This window comes from Neodiprion pinetum, chromosome 4, assembly GCF_021155775.2.
Source record: "Neodiprion pinetum isolate iyNeoPine1 chromosome 4, iyNeoPine1.2, whole genome shotgun sequence".
Classification (NCBI taxonomy): Eukaryota; Metazoa; Arthropoda; class Insecta; order Hymenoptera; family Diprionidae; genus Neodiprion; species Neodiprion pinetum.
Window position 1 is genome coordinate 26,952,789 of NC_060235.2, and position 20,774 is coordinate 26,973,562.

The following is a 20,774-nucleotide window of genomic DNA, read 5'->3' on the forward strand; positions in this document are numbered from 1 at the left end:
ACGTCTGCGCGTCGATGTGTGCAATGGAAGTGAAAACTCTGTTTCAGTATGGCGGCGTGTAAGCGCAAGGAAGCATCGTATTTTGTTACGTAAGCCATATACCTCGTGATATATCAGTTTCTCGATTGTTTCGAGAATAACGGTGACTACGACGAGTCAAAAGAAATGTCCCGAGGCGGACGGTGGTGTTGTCATTGCTGGAAACAATGATTGTGATACGACTGTTGGAAATCTGCGACCCGAACACGATAGAATCGAGAATTCAGTAACGCACGAAGAGTCCACACGCAACATGTCTACGATAAAAACCACAGGGACGGGAACCACGCGAGTTCTCCCGGTGTTCAGTCATGTCAAATATGAACATCTGATCGCTGGTCTGTCCGGCGGGGTCTTGTCGACCTTGATGCTGCATCCCTTGGACCTGATAAAAATCAGATTTGCCGGTAAGTAGACGACAATTTAACACCGCCAGAGCAAGTGCCGAACCTTCGGACTCGTTCAGCTGTCATTGCTTCGAGTGTCCCCTTGCGGTGCACGTGGTCTGTACCCCCGAACCTCAGCGAAACGTCATGCCGGAACGGTTTTGAGCGTTCTTTTTGCCAATTTATGAATTTATGAATTTTTGAAATTGGTTATTTTTTTTTCTCGCCGATAAGATTTCCTGCATAATATGATGCAACACGTCTACTGAGTTACCACGTGTATGCAAAGTAGGTATGCGTAGCTATCGCATCGCCGATTCGTGTCTCTTTCGTATATATAATATTCATAGTTAATTAGCGATCGGCGTCGTCAGGCAACAATTCATCGCTCTTTGTCCCGTTAGCGAGTTATCACTGAGCAAGCAACGCGCGTCATGGCAGACATTGATACTTTCCTAGTACTGTTACCATTCAGGGTTCGTACTCACAGGGAAAATAACACTTGGAACAGTTTTCTATTAGGCATGCATTTTGTTTCTTTATCCACCCGTACATGAAGAACAAAGATATGAACAGCTTATCCTGAATTCCCTAACCTGAAATTTTCTAAATACATAGTTCTTAAATTTACATGGTTGAAATGAGTGACGTTAACCTCACAAAACATTGAGTTAAAATTACTGTTTCACAAATTTAAAATGCCTTTAAATAACATATGTTTGTGGAATATGAGCTTTGTTTGCATATTTTACGCCTCAATGATTTGTAGACAAACATAAAATTTGTGAACTAGCGATTTGCAATGAAAATACATCGTTACGTCAGTCTTACAAACTTCAACCCTGACGAAATTTTTCACGTAAATTTTGTTGGACACTTACTAACATAAACATCATTGATCCATGTTTGTGGCTAATCCAACGATTAAACACATTGTACATATTTCACAGTCCGGTTGATCTGTTGTTCTTGTGCCAATATAGATTGTGCCCCAATAGAAACTCATATTTCAAAGTACATATGAATCATTCATACACTGCAAATTCTGTCTATGTACGAGGTTCAAGTTGATAATAATAAGCAACGAAACAGTGAATTAAAAATCATTGTTTTGTAGTTTCAGAATAATTTTAAAGGAGTTGGTTTTCCAAAATATTGTTTGTCATCTTATTTATTAATATATATTTGAAACCAAATATCTTTAATTTTTCCTCACAACAAGTTGATATGTCAAAACAAAACTGTCTAATTCGAGTTAAAGAAGGTCCGTTATATATGCGATTAAAACTTTTCCTTGTACGATTTTCAAAAATAACTCAGCTTGTGAAGGTTTACACTCACATCTCCAATCTCACACGTTCTAATGCAACTGGTAAAATTTCTCATGTTTCTGGTAAGGGGCCAGCACATTTTACGACGGATATTGCCTCTTATATATTACCAAGCTGTTCTTTACTTCTACCAATTGCACCTCTGTAATTTACAAAATCGTTTACCTCAGCATCTGATTGTGTTTGTTTTTTCTTTTTTTGCGTACTATATTTTGGATTGTGTGGCTTTATCTTATATCCAACTATCAATGAATCTCGCCGACAAACTTACGCCATTATCGTGACTACTCTCCAATACTTTAATTCATAATCAGTAGGAATATTTTTTCAGGTGTATCTTTATAGGTAAAAAGCGAGTTGAATAGTGTAACGGTAATCTTTGGTACTCTATAATTAATTGAAAAATTCAGTACAGAATGTTCAACAAGCTTTCACCTCGTAACATTCGTGTTTTCAAAATTTTGGCTGTGACAATTTTTGAATAAATAAAGCTGCTGGCTTTAGTCCATGCTGGCATAATATAATGCAGGAAAAGAAAAATAGCAATCTGATCACGAAAGTGAATACATCAGATTTTCGTCCTAATTCGTTGTTCATAAAATGTACAAAATTATGGATAATAAATGTTTCGAAAATATATCTTCCGCAATATGGAAGAGATATATTTTTCATCAAAACAATTAGTTATATTCACCATATTACTGATCTACAAGCCCAGATTAAGGCTGATCACATTCTTTTCTTTTTTTTTTCTCTTGTTATTGTTACAGCCGTATCATAGAAAACAAATTTTCAATCTACATATTTCCAAAACAAAGAAACAGCACAAATTTTTCATGCTTATTTTTTCACAAATTATTACTTTACTTCAGATAAATTAATATGAATATGGCATTGATGCGATTTTTTTTAAAACCATTATGATATGTTCCAACGAACATGTGGTAAAATCCCAACGTTTTCTTCAGTTTGATGATGTATTGTGTACCGGATGAAAAACTGAGTTTCAGATTAGAAAATTCAGAAGATTCAAGTTTGTGATGTTGACTTAACGAAATATTAGATCAAAAGTGACTATTTTTTTCCAACACATCAGTATGTCTTTTTGTATCATGGATCAATGAATTTTTCAGACACTCCTCAAAATTGTGATGTACATGAAACGATTTTTTCTAATAATCCATGAATGCAATGACATTGTCCGATATCAAATTACAAAAATTCCACCCACATCGCGAATCCAGTTTGACGGGTCAAAATAACAATGTTAATTAAACTTATAACGATTCCCTATTTTTGTATAGAATAATCTACCAAACAAGTCTTAGGTTTTAGGGGAGCGACATGAGATGATGCTACGTTCCTATCAACAACTTTCAATTTTAATGCGTTTCAGTGTCAATGATGAAATGTTGTAAAATGTAAGGCTTATGTTTCAATAAGTCATAACTTAGCTGTTCAATAGTTCTCGACATGCGCTCTGGTCGCAAATCATAATATGAACACCAGATTCTGTACTTTTATTACAAGACTAATGTTTTCCATTTGCAGTTAACGATGGCATCACACATTCTACTCCACAGTACAGTGGTCTTCGGGGTGCCTTTGTAGAAATCCACAGGACAGAGGGACTGAGAGGCCTCTACAGAGGGGTAGTACCAAATATTCTGGGCTCAGGCAGCTCTTGGGGATTCTATTTTTTCTTGTAAGTGGTCAAATTGTTTGCCTTTTCTCTACTGCCAATAGTTATTCATGATTTCCTTCTTTGCTATACGTCAAAATAAAATAAGGAAGAAATTCTTGTACAACTGTGTGTACAATTTCCCTGAATTTCAAGAAACTTTTCATCGTTACGTAGCTTCCTAGTGTCAACTTCACAGAGATAACACTAACTTGCTTGGTTGTGTAAAAATAGAATATTGTAATTGTGTTGTGAATATCAGCAGCAACATAAAAAAGATAACGAGTTCTTTAAAGTTTTTTCTACACCGGGTAAAAAATTAAATCTGTTTTACTTTCAAACTGATCTTCTACGACAAAGCAATCCCGTTTCGGTTAGATCTAATAGAATAACCAACAATACATCTCCATGTGTTTATCTGCGTAAAATCTAATCAGCCAATATCTTCTTCATTGTCCTGTATTTAACTATACACTTTTAGGACATTACACTCCCATATTCTATTCAGTATAATTCTATAAATAGTATGAGAAAGTGTAGTGAGTAATAGAGTTGAAAGGAAAATTTACAACGGTCATAATTCTGTGATATCTCGTGGAACGTATCAAGAAGTTTTGAGCATGGGATCATGTGACCGATTTAGGAGCAACTACTTATATCATTACCTTTTGCATTGTCATCATCAAAGATTTATCTTCTTTTTTTTTTTATTTGCATATCTAATATTCCAAACAACATTTTTATGGAGAAATTTTCTTTCTCCTGATTCAATTATATTTTTGTCATTTCCAATCAAATTTCGCCGATATCCGCCTATGAGCATTAAATTCTTTAACATTGGTATGAAAAAAACTATTGCCGTCAATGTTCTTATCATTTATTGCAACTTATTTAATAAATGTAACAATACAGTAGAGAGCATAAAAGTCTGTATTCAGTAATAATAATTCTCCCATTCTCATCTGCAGTTGTACGAATTAATTATACATAATTAATTAATTTTATATCAGATTCACTTTCCCAATTTTTTCAACTTCCTTTATTTTTTCTTAGGTTTCTGACCCTTGTGATCGTGTGATCTCTACCTGGCCAAATTTTTTTCAACTGACCAGTAACTAATAAGAGCCCTAAATCTTGTATGTATTTAACTCGTAGCAGTGAGGCGTCATCCCATTTTCAAACTAATTCGAACCGATTATTTATAAAATCCCTCAATGACATGATGCACAGAAAAAAATTTATTGACCCAACCAATTCAGTAATTGCCTTGTGCGTTATTAAAAATCGATTCCATTAAAAAATACTTAAATCATCTCTACTGGGCATTACCAGGAACTATGATGGGCTTAGTTCAATGAACTTGTATTTGATTCATTGCCATACACATTTTGTAGATCACTGAGCAACTACTGAATCAAAAACAGCACATGATTCCTTGTAATCATTATTCTGTTTTGTATTTACGTATTTATTTATTAAGATAATATTTTTAATTTAGGGAATGTATATGTAAACATTATTTGTGTTCAACTTTTTGCACTATCTGATCTACAGTATAATATACGGGAGTATAATAAGCAATGTATTAATTGCATATTGGTTGTTTGTAAAATAGTGTACACTGTGATGCTAGCAACTTAAAAATATTTACCATCTCTAGAAATGAGATGATTGATTAATTGTTGATCAATTTTTGAAACACTTTTGTAGTAACTACATCTTGCTAAATCCATGAACCCGGTTAAGGGAAAGTAAAATGAATGCACCTATAATTATAGTGTTGCACGATTGTTGTTTCACTCCTCGTGCTAATATCTATTTCCATTTTTTATAGCTATAACACAATAAAAACATGGATTCAAGGTGGAAATGCAAAGAAGCCTGTGGGCCCAGTAATGCACATGTTGGCTGCAGCCGACGCTGGGATTATGACACTGTTAATAACGAATCCAATCTGGGTAGTTAAGACGCGGCTTTGCCTTCAATATACAAGTGATGTAAATCTTGCAGAAAGCAAAAGGTACTCCGGCTTGGTTGATGCTCTCACCAAAATATATAAAACAGAGGGTATTCGAGGACTCTACAAGGTAATTTTCACTGTGTAAAATAAAAAGTAAAAGACAAAGAGCCCTTTTGTATGAAACTAGAATGAAGTATAATACAGTACAAAATATTTCTTGCACTGATCAACCATTCTCGTAACCGTCAATGTGTCTTTTGCAAGCACATTTATTCTTAAAGGGGTGGTCGTCCTTTCACACTTAATTTTCAAGTTAATTCTGAATAACTGCTATAGATACAGTCGCAAATAATCACCGATTGTATGGCTGAAAGATGGTAGTTTCATCTTTATTTCAACCTCTAAAATTTTACAAATGGCTTATAGTTTTTTAACGTTGCACTCATTTTATTCGAAACAATGTTATTGAACTCTTTTCGTATGGTAATTTCCAAATCGTTCATATGATTTTTATAAAATTTTTCACATTCCATTCCGATACGTTGTTTTTACGGGAACTAAAATGATCCATGCTCAAACTAGACTGGGAATTGTAGTTTACAAATGTATTGAAATTCCATAAAAATACGGAAAACGTATCAAAAATAAAAAGTACAGTGACAATATCGAAATTTTTAATTCCAACTATAACTATAAGTGTTTTGAAATTAAGAGTATACAGATTTTTTGTTTCACATAATGAACAACATCATGAGGTGAAAGGTATAGGTTTGACAAGAATCCTGCTAGCTGTTGATGATGTCATAACTTGATAAATTGTAGACAATCTTTCTACTTTTGAAGCTTAGAATAAAGATCAAACTAGTATCTCTCAAACACGTAATTGTTAGTTATTTACGAAACTTTCTGTACGAATAGCTGTTTTTCAAAGATTATGGATCTGCTAATCAAGCACAAAAAAATTTACCACCCCCCTTGAGCAACTTCAGAATGTTGAAAAATGATCGCTTCAACTTCTTTGCGTTATTTCTTTAACGTGGTATAGATGTTTTATTTTCACAACGTTTTGCTCAATGCAACAGAGAATCTGGCCGAAACCTGACTAGGTAATAAAATTTGAGGACAACCTCAAACAATGGCGAAACATCACCATTGATGAATTTTTTTTCGATCTTATCCCAGGGAAAAGCCTTCCCATGTAAACAGAATGGCCAAGAATTTTGTGCCTCTGAAAATGGGCTCTTCTTGCATTCAAATCTGAAATCCGAATTGCAATACTTTCTACACATTGAAATTTCTGAAATTTTAATCGCACTTCTTTTCGAATAGGGTCTTGTTCCTGGAATGTTCGGTGTCTCGCACGGCGCGCTTCAGTTTATGACGTATGAGGAAATGAAGAATAGCTATAATGACTACCGAGGATTACCCATAGACACAAAACTGGTAAGTAGTATTTGAAAAAAAAAAAAAAAATAGAATGCTGCTAGTTATCTTTCAAGTCTAAGTGTAATTTTGAAAATAGATCTACAATAGATATAGCATAAACCGCATGCATTATGTTCCTTGTTAAATTCATTTCTAAATACAGGTATTGTACGATCTGTCACCCTCTATTAACATATTACTCTGATGTGTAATCGCAAATTACGTTAGTTTTGCTAAAATTTTGTGCAGTTTAAAGCTAAGTTTGAAGTGAAACAAATCCTCGATTGTGTAGCTAATTTTCTAAGCTCTCAAATTCTGATCAAAGTAAACTGTGGCCACATATATCTAGTTGACAATTGAAACAAAAACTATTTTGCGATATGATTAATTTTTACCATGATATTGAACGGTCTATTTGGTCAGCGTGTGAAGACGCTAGCAAAGCTTCTTGCTCCGCACTTGGTCATGACAATAAGTTACTTTCAACCAAATTTCTACCCCTTACCTCCATTATTAGTTAACTGCTCTACACTCGAGAATCTAACTTTAATTTTAAGTTTTCTTTTTATCTCAATATTCATCTAAAACAGCTCAACTAAAAAAAGAACTCCCTGCAAGGAGGTATTTTAAGTAAGAATACTAAAAAATTTATACTCATTTCGGCAGAAGAAATTTTGTTTGCGAAAAAAAATTTTGAAGAAAACCCAAATTAACTTTTTCGATTTCTAAATTAGAAGACATTTCCAAACGTTCCGATCCTCTCATTTTTTATTCGCTAAATTTACAGACATGCACTATATTAAAAAGAAATGCGAAAAATACCGAATTGAACTTCCCACTTGAGTCACTTGCCTATATAAGAATGCATACATGCTTCAACTAAAACTCTCTGTTTTGCACTTTGACCTATTAGGTCATTTTCATACCCAAGTCAAACCTCCAAGAGAGACCCAGCCATTGATTGTAAGATCCTTATCCATATAATAGACATATATCATATAACAGCAGTACCTTGTACTCATGATAATATACTGAATTATAATAATGATAATATACAACAAATTAAAAACGGCATAACGACCACAAAGTTCATTTATGGAATCCGGAAGTAGTTTGAAATGAATTAAGAATACCATTACTGGAAATATGAAATATGAACGGGAAGAAGAGACCGACGATGAATTAGGAATAACTCAAAGCTCTTAATTATCATCTATTATGACTGGCAACATTTCTCACGTGTATATTAATCTTAAAAAATGATTTTAATTCTGTGTTAACATTTCCTCTTTTCATTTCTTTGCAGAGTACAACGGATTATATTGGTTTTGCCGCCTTATCAAAATTGTTCGCTGCTATGGCGACGTATCCGTATCAAGTAGTGAGGGCTCGACTTCAGGATCACCATCACGACTACAGAGGAACTTGGCATTGTATTCAACTAACATGGAGGTTAGAAAAAGCTAGGGGATTTTATAAAGGGTTCACACCCTACCTGTTACACGTTTTGCCAAACATTTGTCTGGTTATGCTGATTTATGAAAAATTTGCAAACTAAGCCCCTCACTTACACCTACGATGAGATTCAATCAGTCAAAACGATATAAGTGATTCTAGACAATTGATTTCACGTATAATTTTAATGACTTTAGATAATTTTTATTATCATTTTATAAAAATGATATTAGTTAGATACAATGCAAGTGGTTGAATTTAAATTTAAATTCATTACTTGGCTTAGGAACTCTTATTTGCGCAGTAACTCGAAGTTAAGCCTTATATTTCACGTGATGTTACACATTCGTTACTTCAATCACATGCTTGTGACAGAATAGTGAATTCGACCTACAATTCTTATCTACTTGTCCATACACGTGTACTGCAATACTATCTAGGAAAGTAATTCATTATTCTTTTACATAGGTATTGCCAAATTCTATTATGAATTCCCTTGCGAGAAATGTTACTTTTTTTTTTTTTTGCTAATTATGCTTTTCACTGAGAAGAAGAATACAAAATATGTCTGACAAAGAAAAGTCATGAAATTTTAAAGATTAGATTACCCAGTATTAAATTGTATAATTCTTTTCACTAGGTGGACAGTTGTGTTTTTGACGCATATGTGCGGCAAACATTGAAAGGGTTAATAACGTGTAAAATGTACGGGCAATACCTATAATAATTTATTTCATCTTGTATTATGTCTAGCGGATAATGGATTGCTAAAAGATGAATCTGAATTGCAGTTATACTAGATCCTCTCTACATCTTTTTTCTTTTCTTTTTTTTCGTGATATATTTCAAATCACTTCAGTTGGCAAATGTTGGTTTCTGCTCATATGATATTTCAAGATAAGCTCATGTGAAATTGCAATAGAAATAGATCAATATCGAAGTGAACTTTCACTTCTGACTTATGTAGTATGTTTTACTGTTTCTTTTCCTTTTCTTACTCGATATCCTTTACATATATTTTACTTTTACAAGCGCAGTGATTACTTGGAAACATTTAGTCATATAATTTCTAATACGCTGAAATACAATGAACGTATATGTATTTATTTGAATGAAACTTTAAATCCAAAAGAAGACATTTGAATTGAAGTACGTTTGAAAAGGAGAGTTAAAAAAGCTGTTTGTTAGTACCTTTTTTTTTTTCTATATTTGTAATTTTTTCAGTAGAAAGTATGTATGTGCCGAGACCAATGTTTTCTAAAGAACGAAAATTATTTTCAAAAATTGACACAGCCTTTTTTAATAATCCTCTTCATAATCGGTTGAGAGTGATCAAGCATTGTCAAAATATTGATGAATATTTTTTCGAGAATACGTAACAAAATTGAAAGACCTACGTCAAGGTGTGAATTAGATAATGAACTTCTCAAAGATACAGTTAATAAATGTCTAATTGGTGTTTGAAATTATGCCGCATTGATCTGTTATTGAATAGTTGAAAACTGATGATACAATTATTATTTGTGACCACGAATGTGGTTAGGTGGTATTGAAAAAATTTCCGAGAGTAACAGTAGATTATTGCTGTGACGATAAAAAATATTCGATAAATATTTATATAACATTTGGATCAATTTATGGCACATAAAATCTCAGCAACTAATAAATCATGACAGTTTGATTATGACTGCTTGATAAGTAACAGTTATGAATATATATCGTCGCAATCTGTAAATATTAGTACAATTTATTTATGTTAGCCATGAAAATGAACATCTCTCTTTAAAACTCTTTATTCTTAGATCGCTTGGAAAACATGAAAGAAAAAAAAAAAAAAAGTACCGTATAGAAAAGAATTTAAGAGACAAAATAATCTATAAGTTATTATATAATGTTAATATTATCTATACATGAATTTCTTAAACAAATATAAATATTAATCTGTATCTTGGAAGGTTTTATTTTCGAACTATTATTTATAAGATAAGCTCATAACACACTTTCGTGCCATCAAATAATTATCAACCTTGTCCATTATAAAAACCATGACCTTGACCATTGTCGAAGTCATGTGCTCAACATCTACAAAGTCTAACTAATTTTAACCAAAGCCTTGCATTGCGCTGATAGTTATCAAACTTATTTTCATGATATATCATTAATATCGATAATATTATCTTTGACATTACCAATTTAGTTGCAATTTTATTCTCTTTCTCTGTGTGCTGTATGTGATAGTCTCTTTTTGCTAACCAATTTTATTATCATTACTATGATTTTTATTGTGATTATTCTTATCACTGATCTTATTAGTAATATTCAAAATTAAGTGTCATCTTATGGTTAACTCAAAATATTCTACATTTTACTGCATTGCTTATCGTCACAACAGTTTTCTCTACTTAGCGGGATTATTCATAAACAATCTGAACATCATTTAGCTACGATTACTTTTCTATTTGTTGGGATGTTTCTTTAATGGGATAACATTCATTCCGCATGAGAACTTTTTATTTTCTTCATAATTCACGAAAGTAAATTTAAGCTGACACATCAGAGATGTCGAAAAGTATTTGAACTGCGATGAACCGTTTTTAACCACTTCTAGTGAGCACAGAGTTCCGATAATCCCTCGATTCTTAGACATCCAGTTTTCTGAAAGTCACCGTTTATGAGAAACCTGCCTATTTATGTTGGAACTAAAAGGGGATTACATTTCTTTCTCGAATTTGTACCGGGTGCGTTCCGTTTGGAATGAAAATGAACAACAGTGATATGTACGTGATAAATTTCACTCTCAGAATTTAATATTATTTTTCGAAGTAATTGCCAAAAATAAAAGTTTATTCTCTTATTCAAATAGCAATTTTTTTCTCGTTCAACAATGTTAATTTACATGCAAAACAGTACGAGTACACAAATTCATTGCGTAAATATTAGGTTCTTGAGGTTTAACCCTTTGGAAGGGAGGGGGATTATCTCTATGTCCACTGGAAGTGATAAAAATTACAGTCAAATCAACATCGTAGACCCTAGATTGTTGACCAATAATTTGTAGGGTAATCAACGTATAAGTAATTGATTTTTTCTCTGCAGTTCAAATCCTTCATATGATATCGTATGTGCAGTAATGTGCTAACATGTCAAGACAAAATGTGTGTTTGCACATTTAGAAAGATGTCGATGAGTACTTTCCGAACTAGCTGAAAACGCCCTTAATTCAACACTTCATGGCCTTGTACCTAATTCAAGGCACTTTCTCCAATTTCATTCATTATGCCGCAATTTCATTTGGAATGAAAAATTCACGTACATGCTCATTCGTATTACATTAAGAATCGTGAAATTGCACGCAGATTCAATTTTTCATTCACATATGTACTGCTTTGGAAAATGGTTGCATTCCAAATTATTTAACCGCAGGCAAGAATCGAAGGAATCTAGACCGTTATACCGAAATACTAGTATTACAGTAACACGTACCGCCCAATCTCACAATACCCGAAGTCCATACAAAGTATCATGGCTTGAACTTTTTTGTTTTATGCTGATCATGTCATTTTTTCTTCTATGGGCTTATTTGATTATATATTGCAATGGAAACTGAGATACGGGGTGCTTTGAATCCCAAAACCACATTTCCATTCGTCATTTATATTCTGATCCGTTGACAGTTTGCTTCAAAAGAGATCAGAATTTTAATAAGAATTATAAAAACGAGAATAAGCGTTACGTTTTTAATGAAGTAATCGATCTAATACTTTGATGAAAAAATTTATCGAATTGATTTTGCAATATATTTTTTATCCAGATGTTGTATAATTGTAGATTGATTCGCAGAAATTGTCTTGTATCTTTCAAACTTTGCTTCAAACAAACTGGATCTTTTTAAATAATCGATTTACAAGCTTAATTTACATTCTTAACCATACTTTCAGTGCACATATTGAATGTTTCAGATAGTGAAAAACATTGAAAGACTAATTCTTCATTTTGTTGCACCTAGGTTTATGAGTATGAAGATAACAAATTATGATTAAGAGTTTCAAGCTTTCGGATCAAATGCTTCAAATTCTAAACTGTATCACCATTCAAAAATGAAACTGATTTAACAATGAAATGTAGGTTTTAACTAAATATAATTCTTCAATGTGTACGATCATGTATGTGTCGCGAAAAAAAGAAAAGAAAAAAAATGTATCGTAAACTTAGTTGGTCTGTAATTCCTCACCAATGATGTCATGCCACTGAAAATGTACGCACGTGAGTTTTCATTTTGACGGTGCTGCACATTTGCAAATTGCAGGTAAATTCGTCATGTTGAGAAAAAACGTATTTGGCATTTGCATCTGCGATCGACTATAGCTGAATCGATATCTTCCTTCATATTTTGAAAAGATTATTTATCTTTAGTGTGTAAACTTGACTTGATTCATCCGATACAATGCAATCAACTGTTCTACTTGTACGTCTAGATGTACGAACGGTAAGTGCATAGGTTAAACCTAGGTGAACCACCAGCAGTACGATTTTTAATCCAATCATGTGTTCTCAAACGACTGGTATAACGAAAACATAGCGCGTATAATAATACCGACACCGATCAGATTGTCAACTTCATTTACTGCAATTCGAATCGAACACATAACTTTTTTATTCGCTCTCAACTTTGTCACCGACTTATTATTCGCATTGCGATTACCTGACGCAGTTAACTGGAACTATTCCGATCGATTGCAGAAGAGGTTATAAAGTATTTCAGCACTGAATGCAAAGCTTTGGGACAAAATTTTGTTGGCAATGAAATAACTCTAATAACTCTTTGGTATTTTGTCACTCGAGTCGTTGATGTGAAAGATAAGAAAACTTGCAAGATTCAGATGGTAAAAAAATTTAACTTTGTCCAAGAAAAAAAATGTGTCCGAACAATTGTAATTGTTATAATATTTTGGAAACCAGTATAGCCGTGGTATAACGAAGGAATTGACTACGAAAAGAAAAATGTAAAATATTTGTGTCGTACTGCTTTGAAGTACCTGCAATGAAAACCACTAACAGCAGACTTTTGCTATGTACAGATGTGTAGGTATCTCTTTATGTGTGCAGTGGATAATTCATGGAACGTAATCGTAATTTGCGATATCATTGCCATGTTTGATTTGTGCAGCATGTGCTCTTACAAACCAAACAAATTTATATCGTATCTTATTCGTGTGCTTATCTGTTGGAGATTTGTTTATTTCGTGTTTATGTTTCTTCTTTTTTTTTTTTTTTGTCTACGGTATGTGAAGTGGCTAATATTTTATTCAAAATTTGTTTTAAATAAAATGACACCTTGACGATTACTTTGTTTATATATTGTTGAACGAGCACCAAGATGAAAATGTAAATACTCGAGAATTACATGCAATTCAAATCCAAAACGTAAATACTTATTTGAATAAAGTTTCATGATTCCGTTCCCTCGTACGTGTTACTTCTTTTTAATTCGCGTGCTTAGTGCGCCCAAGTTTTATCGCAAAATGGGGTCTGATTTGCGTCAATAATCGTACGTGAAACTAATACCAAACGTTGAGAGACACGTTGAGATATTCTCGGCGATGTGTAAAAGAACGTAATTTTTTAAGAACCGGAATTTATTGCTGAGATCCATTAGTGAAATAAAGTATTGCTGGTGGTTACAGGGGTGAAGGTTGGCGTGGCTTTTACAAGGGGTTAGGCCCTAATCTTGTCAGAGTGACGCCCGCGACTATCATCACATTCGTCACCTATGAGAACGTTTCCTACAAACTGCTACGCGCCAAGTCATCCCGCACGGAGGATTTACCTGCAACTACCGCTGTCGCTATATTGAACACGTCAAAAACTGAGGTAACAGCGAATTGAGTCCAACTCCCCGCAGAACCGACCCATTCGGAAGTTATCCATATAATTCAAAGACTGTTCAAGATATTCGGACGGTGAAGAGCAATGACTGAAAGGTTCACCATTGCATGTTTTTATGTTCCAAAACAGACTATGTACTGAATTTCGTTACTTGCAAGTGTAACTATAAGTTGTTAATGTTAAATTTGAATTTTGTAAAGATAGGAGTATTTGAATGTTCCTGTCATTATAATCCTTTCATCAGACTCGGCATTTTATTGTAACCAGTTCGTTTAATTGAAAGATAACAACTAGTACATTATGGAAAATACAATCTTCTTTTCAAAATACTACAATGAATTGCATAGTAAATTCTTCAAAACACCCGATACACATTTTAGTTGGTAGAATTTAAATCCATGCTCGAGGTCGCGAGTAGGTCCAGGTATGTGCAAGAATTTATTGAGGACAAAATACTACATGAACAACAAATTTTCATTATCACATGCTTGGATACGTCGGCGTACTATGTTTCATTTTGCGTCTATTTTCCTTCGCATTTCCTTTGTCTTACTTTTTGGCTTGCAAGGAATATAAGCATACGAATATTTCCAAACATCTTGTATTTACTTTTAAGCTTTCGATGCGCGGGCGTATCATTCTAATCCTTCGTTCAGTGCACAAGTTGTATATTTCGTTCAATAGACGTGCATATTTCGTTTAAACGCACTCTTTAAGTATTGAAAATTAATTATTGTTACAGAATCCAGTAAATTATTGTATTTATTGTATATCTACGCAATCTACTTCAATATTGTTCCGAATATAATTTGACCCCACATGTAAGTTGAGTTCGGTAATTATTATATAAATATATCTATAATAAAGCCAATTCTGCATATAATTCGGTACATATTTTCTGATTCACGTACAAGCATAAAAAATCTCGACTTATATTCGGAACGACATGGCAATAATGTTGAAAACTTAACTCTGAGAATATGCTAGGTAGTAATAAGTAATAAAAAGCTGTAACAATCGAAAAGAACCTTGGTCAACGTGTAACAAGGTAATGTAGTCAAAAATAAACTGTGGGAAAATGGATCGCGTCCCTCTAATTCATTTATTTTACTGCGCTGTGTCATTCTACCAGTAGAATTAGCTAATACATACATCTTCTTTTCTGCAACGGCATAGAAATACGGAAGATGAATGAATTGTAATCACATGGTGATGTAATAATTGATTTTAAGAGGCCGTAGGAATTAAAAAAGTCTGATTAACCAAATTCTTTTCTCTTCAAACCTCCGTTTTTCCATTTTCCGCGAAGGGGGAAATTATTATAATCGTTTCTAACGAATAGTTCGGTTTTCACGTTTTTTGATCCCTACAATATCCAACCTCCTATCGTTTTCAGATAAACGTTTGCGGTGTGATTGATTTTTTGACCGTAAATTTTTTTTATTAAAAAACTAGTCTCAATGAACGGATTAGTTGGCATGGAATAGCCCGTGCGTTAATTACATAAATCGTAGCAAAGTAAAGTAAAAATAATTTTATCTACTTGTGAGATAACGTAAAACTGTTAAACTTGTCACGCCACTTTCAAAGCGCAAACAAAAATCGTTCGCATTTGCACGGGTGTAAAGCGACACTGTCCTAATCCTGTTTAGTCATAAATTGAGATGCTTACGATATCCTTTGGCTTCACCGTGAAAGTTCTTCATTCGGTCAGGACTGTCCGCCGTGCGGTTAACCTCTACCATTTCTATGCGAATACCGGTTTGCATCGCATATTGGCAATATTTCAGCAGCAGTGCTGTTCTCATGATGAAAATATTCTCGAACATTATTTGAAAGATTTCGGTAACCACAACGCGTTGCAATTGTGTAAACCGCTTTTGATTCGTACTCTTTTGCAATGAAATTTTGAAAACCAGTATATGTGTGAACAATGTAAATACATACGATTATATTTGCAGCTTGAACGGAAATCGCGGCATTATTCACGCCTATTAAGGTTGCAACGTTGACTTCTCCATTTGAATTCGTACTCGATCTTCGATGCAACAGTAATTTTATTCGTGACGGAAATTTATTTAGCTGTAGTTTTCCGATCGATGTTTGGTGACCGGCCATAAAGATAATCGGCATACACTAATGAGATTGATTTTGAGCATATAGTCTTGAACCATTTTAATCATGTGACAAAGATGGATATCGTGGATACATTCGGTGCAGTTGGGCATTGCGAGCGAGACCGTTAAATTTCTGCCACTGAATCACAATTACAGGGGAATTTGATAAAAATATGTTTTTTTTCCAAGTATTGCGAAATATTGATACCATCAATATTGTATATTTAGAATATGTTAGCAAATACGTACATGAAGCTCTTGCACTTTGGGAAACACTGGTTTAACTTTTCATCGCCGGATTAGAAAGTTTAGAGAGACGAGCGCTTATTCTGCATGCCTAGAACTCTAGATTCTATATTACAGAAGTGAAATTATATAGGCACTAACTACTTACTTGTAAATACGTGAGAGATTTCACATACAAATAATGAACGACAAAAAGTAACGAATCTTAGTACTTAGATTAATTATCTTTTTGTGTCACGCATAATGATGCACTTTTTACCCGTTCTGGATTCTTTCGACGAAGCAAACCGTTACTCAATGTATATGCTTAATTATCGAAGCGAATGTTTGTTTACTTCTGTATTGTTTCGACAAATAATATACTACCAACATGTAAATTTAGTATAATGAAACCATCTTCCAAATTATACGATGTCTTCGCGTGACGGTGTGACGTGTTCAATCCAAGTATTCAGTAAAAATACAGTTGTCAATTTAGATTTTTTTCTCTCACCGTACTTATACCGAATTCAGAGAAACTTCAAAATTATTGGGGAAATAGTTGAAATGTTTCATACAAACAATTACCTGATTTGTCGTGTAAATAATCTACACCAACGACAAACAGATGGAGTGAAGCTTACGAATAAAATAACGCTGAGTAAATTACAAACAATTCAGAGTGCCCGCGTAAAAAAGCGACGAGGCGATGCAAATTTCTTAAACAGTATGTATAGTAAGTAATTTCTTCAAGGGTAGAAGTCTCATAAAAAATCTACGAGATGATTAGAACTAAGAAACCACGCTTCAAACTTTAATAAGAATTTTTCCGATGATATGGCATTTTTGAGTTTTGTAAAAATAACTTCAAGACATTCTTAGCATAAAACAATGATCGGTTCAAAATAATATTACGTAACAATAATTTATGTTGGAGTGAGTGAACATTCAGAATACTAATTTAAACCTGTCGAACATGACATTTCAATTTTATGGTTTTCAAAGTCTGTCACGTTAGAGAAAACCCTCATACATACAACTGTAGCATAGTTTCAAGGAATTTTGTGAATTCGTTGCAAAAAAAATATAGTATAAAGTTGGCAACAGCATCCAAAGGATTGAAAGTCCGGCGATGTTCAAGTTGGTACGAACTTTCCCATAGACAATGAATTGCCACAAACATCATTATTCTAGATTCAAAACAAACAATGGTAAGAACATTCGAACACGATAAAATAAACCCAGTTCGATAATTATGAAAGCTTTTCTCGAATCCTCGTTATCTTACGATCAGCTTGTTCTCACTGTTATTGGCACAAATAACATCGTTGGAGTTTTTCGCAACGGTTTTTTCCTCTTTTCGTAACTTTTGATTCAGTCCGTGAAGCCCGAACGTTCATACTTGATAATCCGATTGTGAAATAATTGAAAGTAAGTCGTGCCAAGTACAGTTTCGAACTGGCGAGCTTTCCAAGAATTCCATGCTCGGGTCGAGAAAAAGTGACAAAGAGTTCGGAGAGAATGTTTAATTTATTTATTATACTAGGGGCTTCGCCCCTGCGCGCTTCGCGCGCCAACCCCATCTCGGCGCTACGCGCCTCGGGCACTTGGCGCTGCGCGCCTCGTTGTTCGGCGCTTCGCGCCTCACTATTTCCTTACGCATTGTCTAGTAGACAGGCGAATTCCTTCATGTTGATTTAATGACAGGTCCTGCACTTGCTGTCCACTTCAATTCCTTCTGTGCTTACTTTTCTTTTTTTTCATCAATCTAAGCTTCCATTCGTTGGTTGAAAATTGGTGTTCCTTCTCTATTGATATCTGTCTATCTCCTTGACTTGCTGAATTATTTTTGCTACCGCTCTGCCCGTTATTCTACAAAATCACCTTCTTTATATTTTTTTTTTCTCTATATTTATGTTGCTGTTGACTCCGTAAAACACCTCTTTTTCTTGTGGTCAACATCTATCATGGTCGTCCTCTTGCCTGATTATAGGAATATTTGTTTATTATTATTCTCTGGCTTATTTGGTTCTTCGCACTTAAAATTTTATTTTCCTTTTTCCTTTGTGATACTTCCGACCATCCACCATCTTCATCGCCTTGTCTGCTGGTTGAAACTCCTCCTTTCTGTTCGTTGGTTGAAAAGCCAGTATGATATTTTTTGTTCGCTTCCCTATATTTTCGCTGCTGTTCCCGTCGTCTAATTTTTCGCTCTTCTATGTACATCACATTGGTTGGTCGTCCTCTCGATTTATTTTCCGAATCAATCATCGCAATCGATTCTTCTAATTCTTCGACACCCTTCGTTGAATTATTTTTACTGCCGCTCTGCCGGTTATTCTCCAAAATCACCTTCTTTATATTATTTTTTTCTCTATATTTGCGTTGATGTTCATTCCGCAAAACACCTCTTTCTCTTGTGGTCAACATCGATCCTGGTCGTCCTCTTTCCTGGTTATACGAATATTTGGTGGATATTATTCTATGGCTTATTTGGTTCTTCGCACTTACAATTTTATTTTCCTCTTTCTTTTGTGATACTTCCGACCATCCACCATCTTCATCGCCTTGTCTGCTGCTTGAAACTCCTCCTTTCTCCATTGTCATCGTAAATCCTGGCTGTCCTTTTGACTGTTTGGTGATATATTTGGATTTACTATTATTTGATTTTTACTTTTCATACTTATTACTCACTATCTGAATTTTATTTTGGTTCTGCAAGACATCAAAGTGTCCACTGTCTCCGTCGCCGGTGAAGAGTAGCGAGAGTTGTGTTCCATTTTGTGATCCCATCCGGTGTGGATGAATTTGTTCTTCGCGATACACGATTAAACATATCTTAAAAATATCCGCAGCTGCATATATTGCATTTTTATTCATATGTGATTTGTAATCACCAGGTCACCTAATCACAGCACCGTTTGACTCATTCCCTGTAATAAAACCCGCAAATGTTGACCAATTATCCACTATATTTGAAACGATACTCAGTCTCACCTCTGCGTGTCGATCTTGAGTGCCGTATAGACAATACGCCAACGCGCGAAAAAGACAATTCCTGTCGGGAATCATCGTGATAATTTTCGTTTGCATGTTCATTTTTTGCGCGTCAGAAACAGATACCTATAAAGATATTTGTCAAAGACTGTCATAAACAGCCGATGACAGCTATCAAAGGGTTTGCTGGATGCTTTTTGTTTTGTTTTCGGGATCTCACCCCACCGCCAACTTCATGCGTATACTATTGTTATTATAATCTTTTTTTACTATTGTTATTATAATCTTTTTTTACTATTGTTATTATAATCTTTTTCTACGTTCATTTGTTTGAAACTTTTTTATTAGATAGAGAGACAGGCGCTCTAGCAGCGGTGATCGATCGTTGCGGACACATCGGAAACTAAATTGAGCGCGCGTTGCGCAAGCCGGGTTTCGTAGCTAGAACCTGCCGGCGGTGCGTAATCGCGTCATCTTACAGCCCGTCTTACGACAAGTACCGCGGCAAACAAGATGGCCGAATGGGCTCAGCTGTGGTCAGATCGACCGTGAGACGCTCGCGTTTTTCTGTGACAAAAAAGCAACGATACGAGGCAGATTTTGTCCGGGGGACAGAGGAAACACGCAGCGATAGTTCCGGTCAACAAATGGTGAGTAACGCATCGCTAGCACGGCCAATGGCCGTTCGCTTATAGTTAAATTTGCCCCGACGCTCGATTCGCGCGCTGTTTTTGAAAGTCTAGCAGACTACAGAGAGGTTCTCATTTTCTCAACGAGGTCCCGTCCTCTTAGCGCGTTGTGCCGTACGCGCCCGAACACGTGCTTACAATTGTGCGAATGCACGTCTATGCGTCAACACTTGAAACTCGGATTTCAAACGGCGTCGAGATATTTCGTGAGCCGCGTGAATTCGTTGAATGAAAAATTGACGCCGTTTTGAAAATACATGATTTGTTGCATGCGCACCGAGGTGTAGATAGCGTTCTATGCTCGTCTGTCTTATCTAATCGTGTGAAAACAATATTGTTTCTGAAATATTCCGACGTGATGGAAGCAACGTTGGATTCGCGCCTCGTTGCATTTATCAAATGTTGGAAATATTCAGCAGGATATTTCGATTCTGGAAAGTTTCGTTCCTCTGGTTAAAACGTCAAGTAGTCATTTCTCTCACGATCACTATGAAAGTGTCATCGATTTTTTGGCACGTGCGGATTTACTACGATGTCCGTCGTATTTTTTCGTCCTTGGTCGTGACCTTCGTAGAAAATCGTT

At 34.7% G+C, this 20,774-nt stretch overlaps 2 protein-coding genes and 1 long non-coding RNA gene across 3 annotated transcripts in view; 2 read left to right on the top strand and 1 right to left on the bottom strand.

The window, feature by feature from the left end:
- Nucleotides 1-32: 32 nt before the first annotated feature.
- On the top strand, nucleotides 33-15,246 carry LOC124216069 (solute carrier family 25 member 32). Its single transcript, XM_046620147.2, has 6 exons — nucleotides 33-446; nucleotides 3,308-3,461; nucleotides 5,272-5,524; nucleotides 6,727-6,840; nucleotides 8,129-8,274; nucleotides 13,962-15,246. The coding sequence occupies exons 1-6, from the start codon at nucleotides 293-295 to the stop codon at nucleotides 14,161-14,163; spliced, it is 1,023 nt and encodes a 340-aa protein (XP_046476103.1). The 5' UTR covers nucleotides 33-292; the 3' UTR covers nucleotides 14,164-15,246.
- Nucleotides 15,247-18,719: 3,473 nt separating this feature from the next.
- On the bottom strand, nucleotides 18,720-19,236 carry LOC138190759 (uncharacterized). Its single transcript, XR_011176843.1, has 2 exons — nucleotides 19,200-19,236; nucleotides 18,720-19,136 (listed from the first exon to the last, which is right to left on the bottom strand). It is a non-coding gene; the product is annotated as an uncharacterized lncRNA (long non-coding RNA).
- Nucleotides 19,237-19,992: 756 nt separating this feature from the next.
- Nucleotides 19,993-20,774, top strand: part of Rab32 (RAS oncogene family member Rab32) — a 34,376-nt gene continuing 33,594 nt past the window's right edge. Inside the window, exon 1 of the mRNA XM_046620536.2 lies at nucleotides 19,993-20,152. Coding sequence (XP_046476492.1) covers nucleotides 20,024-20,152 — 129 coding nt within the window. The 5' untranslated portion in view covers nucleotides 19,993-20,023. The remainder of the gene's footprint in view (nucleotides 20,153-20,774) is intronic.